The sequence below is a fragment of the Bos indicus genome, chromosome 7 (assembly GCF_029378745.1).
Source record: "Bos indicus isolate NIAB-ARS_2022 breed Sahiwal x Tharparkar chromosome 7, NIAB-ARS_B.indTharparkar_mat_pri_1.0, whole genome shotgun sequence".
In the NCBI taxonomy this organism is placed as follows: domain Eukaryota; kingdom Metazoa; phylum Chordata; class Mammalia; order Artiodactyla; family Bovidae; genus Bos; species Bos indicus.
The window spans coordinates 41,436,771-41,438,433 of NC_091766.1; the positions used below are offsets into that span (position 1 = coordinate 41,436,771).

General features: G+C 34.0%; 1 protein-coding gene across 1 annotated transcript; it reads left to right on the forward strand.

Annotated features, from left to right (window-relative positions):
* Positions 1-419: 419 nt before the first annotated feature.
* On the forward strand, positions 420-1,367 carry LOC139183989 (olfactory receptor 2AJ1-like). The gene has a single exon (XM_070792286.1). The coding sequence runs from the start codon at positions 420-422 to the stop codon at positions 1,365-1,367; it is 948 nt and encodes a 315-aa protein (XP_070648387.1).
* The last annotated feature ends 296 nt before the right edge of the window (positions 1,368-1,663 follow it).

Genomic DNA, 1,663 nt, shown 5'->3' on the forward strand with positions numbered 1-1,663 from the left:
CCAGGAGGAAGAGCAAAACCATGTACATACGCATACATCTGCAAACCCCATTCATATGTTAACCCTTTAAAATTTTTATAATTACAGAAAAAAAAGTTAACATTTCAGGGAATTAAATATATAATTAAGTTTATTCTTATATAAATAAAGTATGTACAAATTATGTTTATTTCATAATGAATAAATTAATTAACTTGTTCAGCAAAAAATACCCATCATGTAAAATATGTCCATTTAAAAAACGATCTGAGAGTCCATTGGCTTTACTTGGAAAATATAGCAAAAAAGAATAAGCTTATCTTATACAGTTAAATGTAAAGGAGATTGAGATGTATGCTAATTTTTCTTTCTTTTCACTCTACCTCTTATTTGTTTATATTTGTTTGTTTATTATTTATTTTAGGTAAAGCAAGGATTTCATGATGGGATGTGAGAATCACACTTCCAGCAGTGACTTCATTCTTTTGGGACTCTTCTCTTCTTCCCAAACAAGTCTGATTTTCCTCTCCGTTATATTCATCATTTTTATTATAACTATAACAGAAAATACAATGATGATTATCCTTATCCACAGGGAATCAAGACTCCATACTCCAATGTATTTCTTGCTCAGCCATCTCTCTTTTATGGATATCTTACATACTAGTAACATTGTTCCCAAAATGATCACTGACTTTCTGTCAGGCAGCAAAACTATTTCATTTGTAGCCTGTGGCTTCCAGATATTTCTATCCATCGCCCTCTTGGGTGGTGAGTGCCTTCTCCTGGCAGCAATGTCCTACGATCGCTATGTAGCCATCTGTCACCCACTGCGCTACCCCATTCTTATGAATGACTATGTCAGCGTTCTCATGGCTGGAGGGGCCTGGTTTATTGGGATAATCAACTCCATAGTCCACACAGCTTACACACTTCACTTTCCCTTTTGTGGCTCAAGAGCCATTGATCACTTTTTCTGTGAAGTCCCCACCATGTTGGTGTTGTCCTGTGTGGACACAACACACTATGAACAAGGAGTTTATGTAAGTGGCATCATTTTTCTGCTTGTCCCTTTCTTTCTAATCTTTGCATCTTATGTCCAAATTCTCCTTACTGTCCTCCTAATGAAATCAAAAGAGGCAAGGAAAAAGTCTTTTTCTACCTGCTTCTTCCACATGATTGTGGTCATAATGTACTATGGGCCTTTTATTTTCACATACATGAGACCTAAAAAGTACCACACTCCAGGCCAGGATAAATCTCTGGCAATTTTCTATACCATCCTCACACCTACTTTTAACCCAATTATCTACAGCATTAGAAATAAAGATGTTTTAGAGGCAATGCAAAATATGCTCAGAAGTAATTTTCTCCATAAAATGTTATAGGGAAAATGTTTGAAGTATATATGGTTGTCTATTTCCATAATAAATATTTAGAAGACATCTGTTATTCAAATCTCTAGAAAGCTGTTATCTCTTCAAGTGTGCAAAGATGGATATTTCTGAAACATTGATAATAGTAAAGTTGTCACAGATATTTGTTTTATAAATACATATATCTAAAACCGTATCTGTCTCTCTATGTTGCCAATTATAACCACCAAAGCACCAATTATAGAAAGTAATGATGACTAAAGGCTAATTTTATTTTCCCATTAAAATCATACAAATTTGTAAAAATT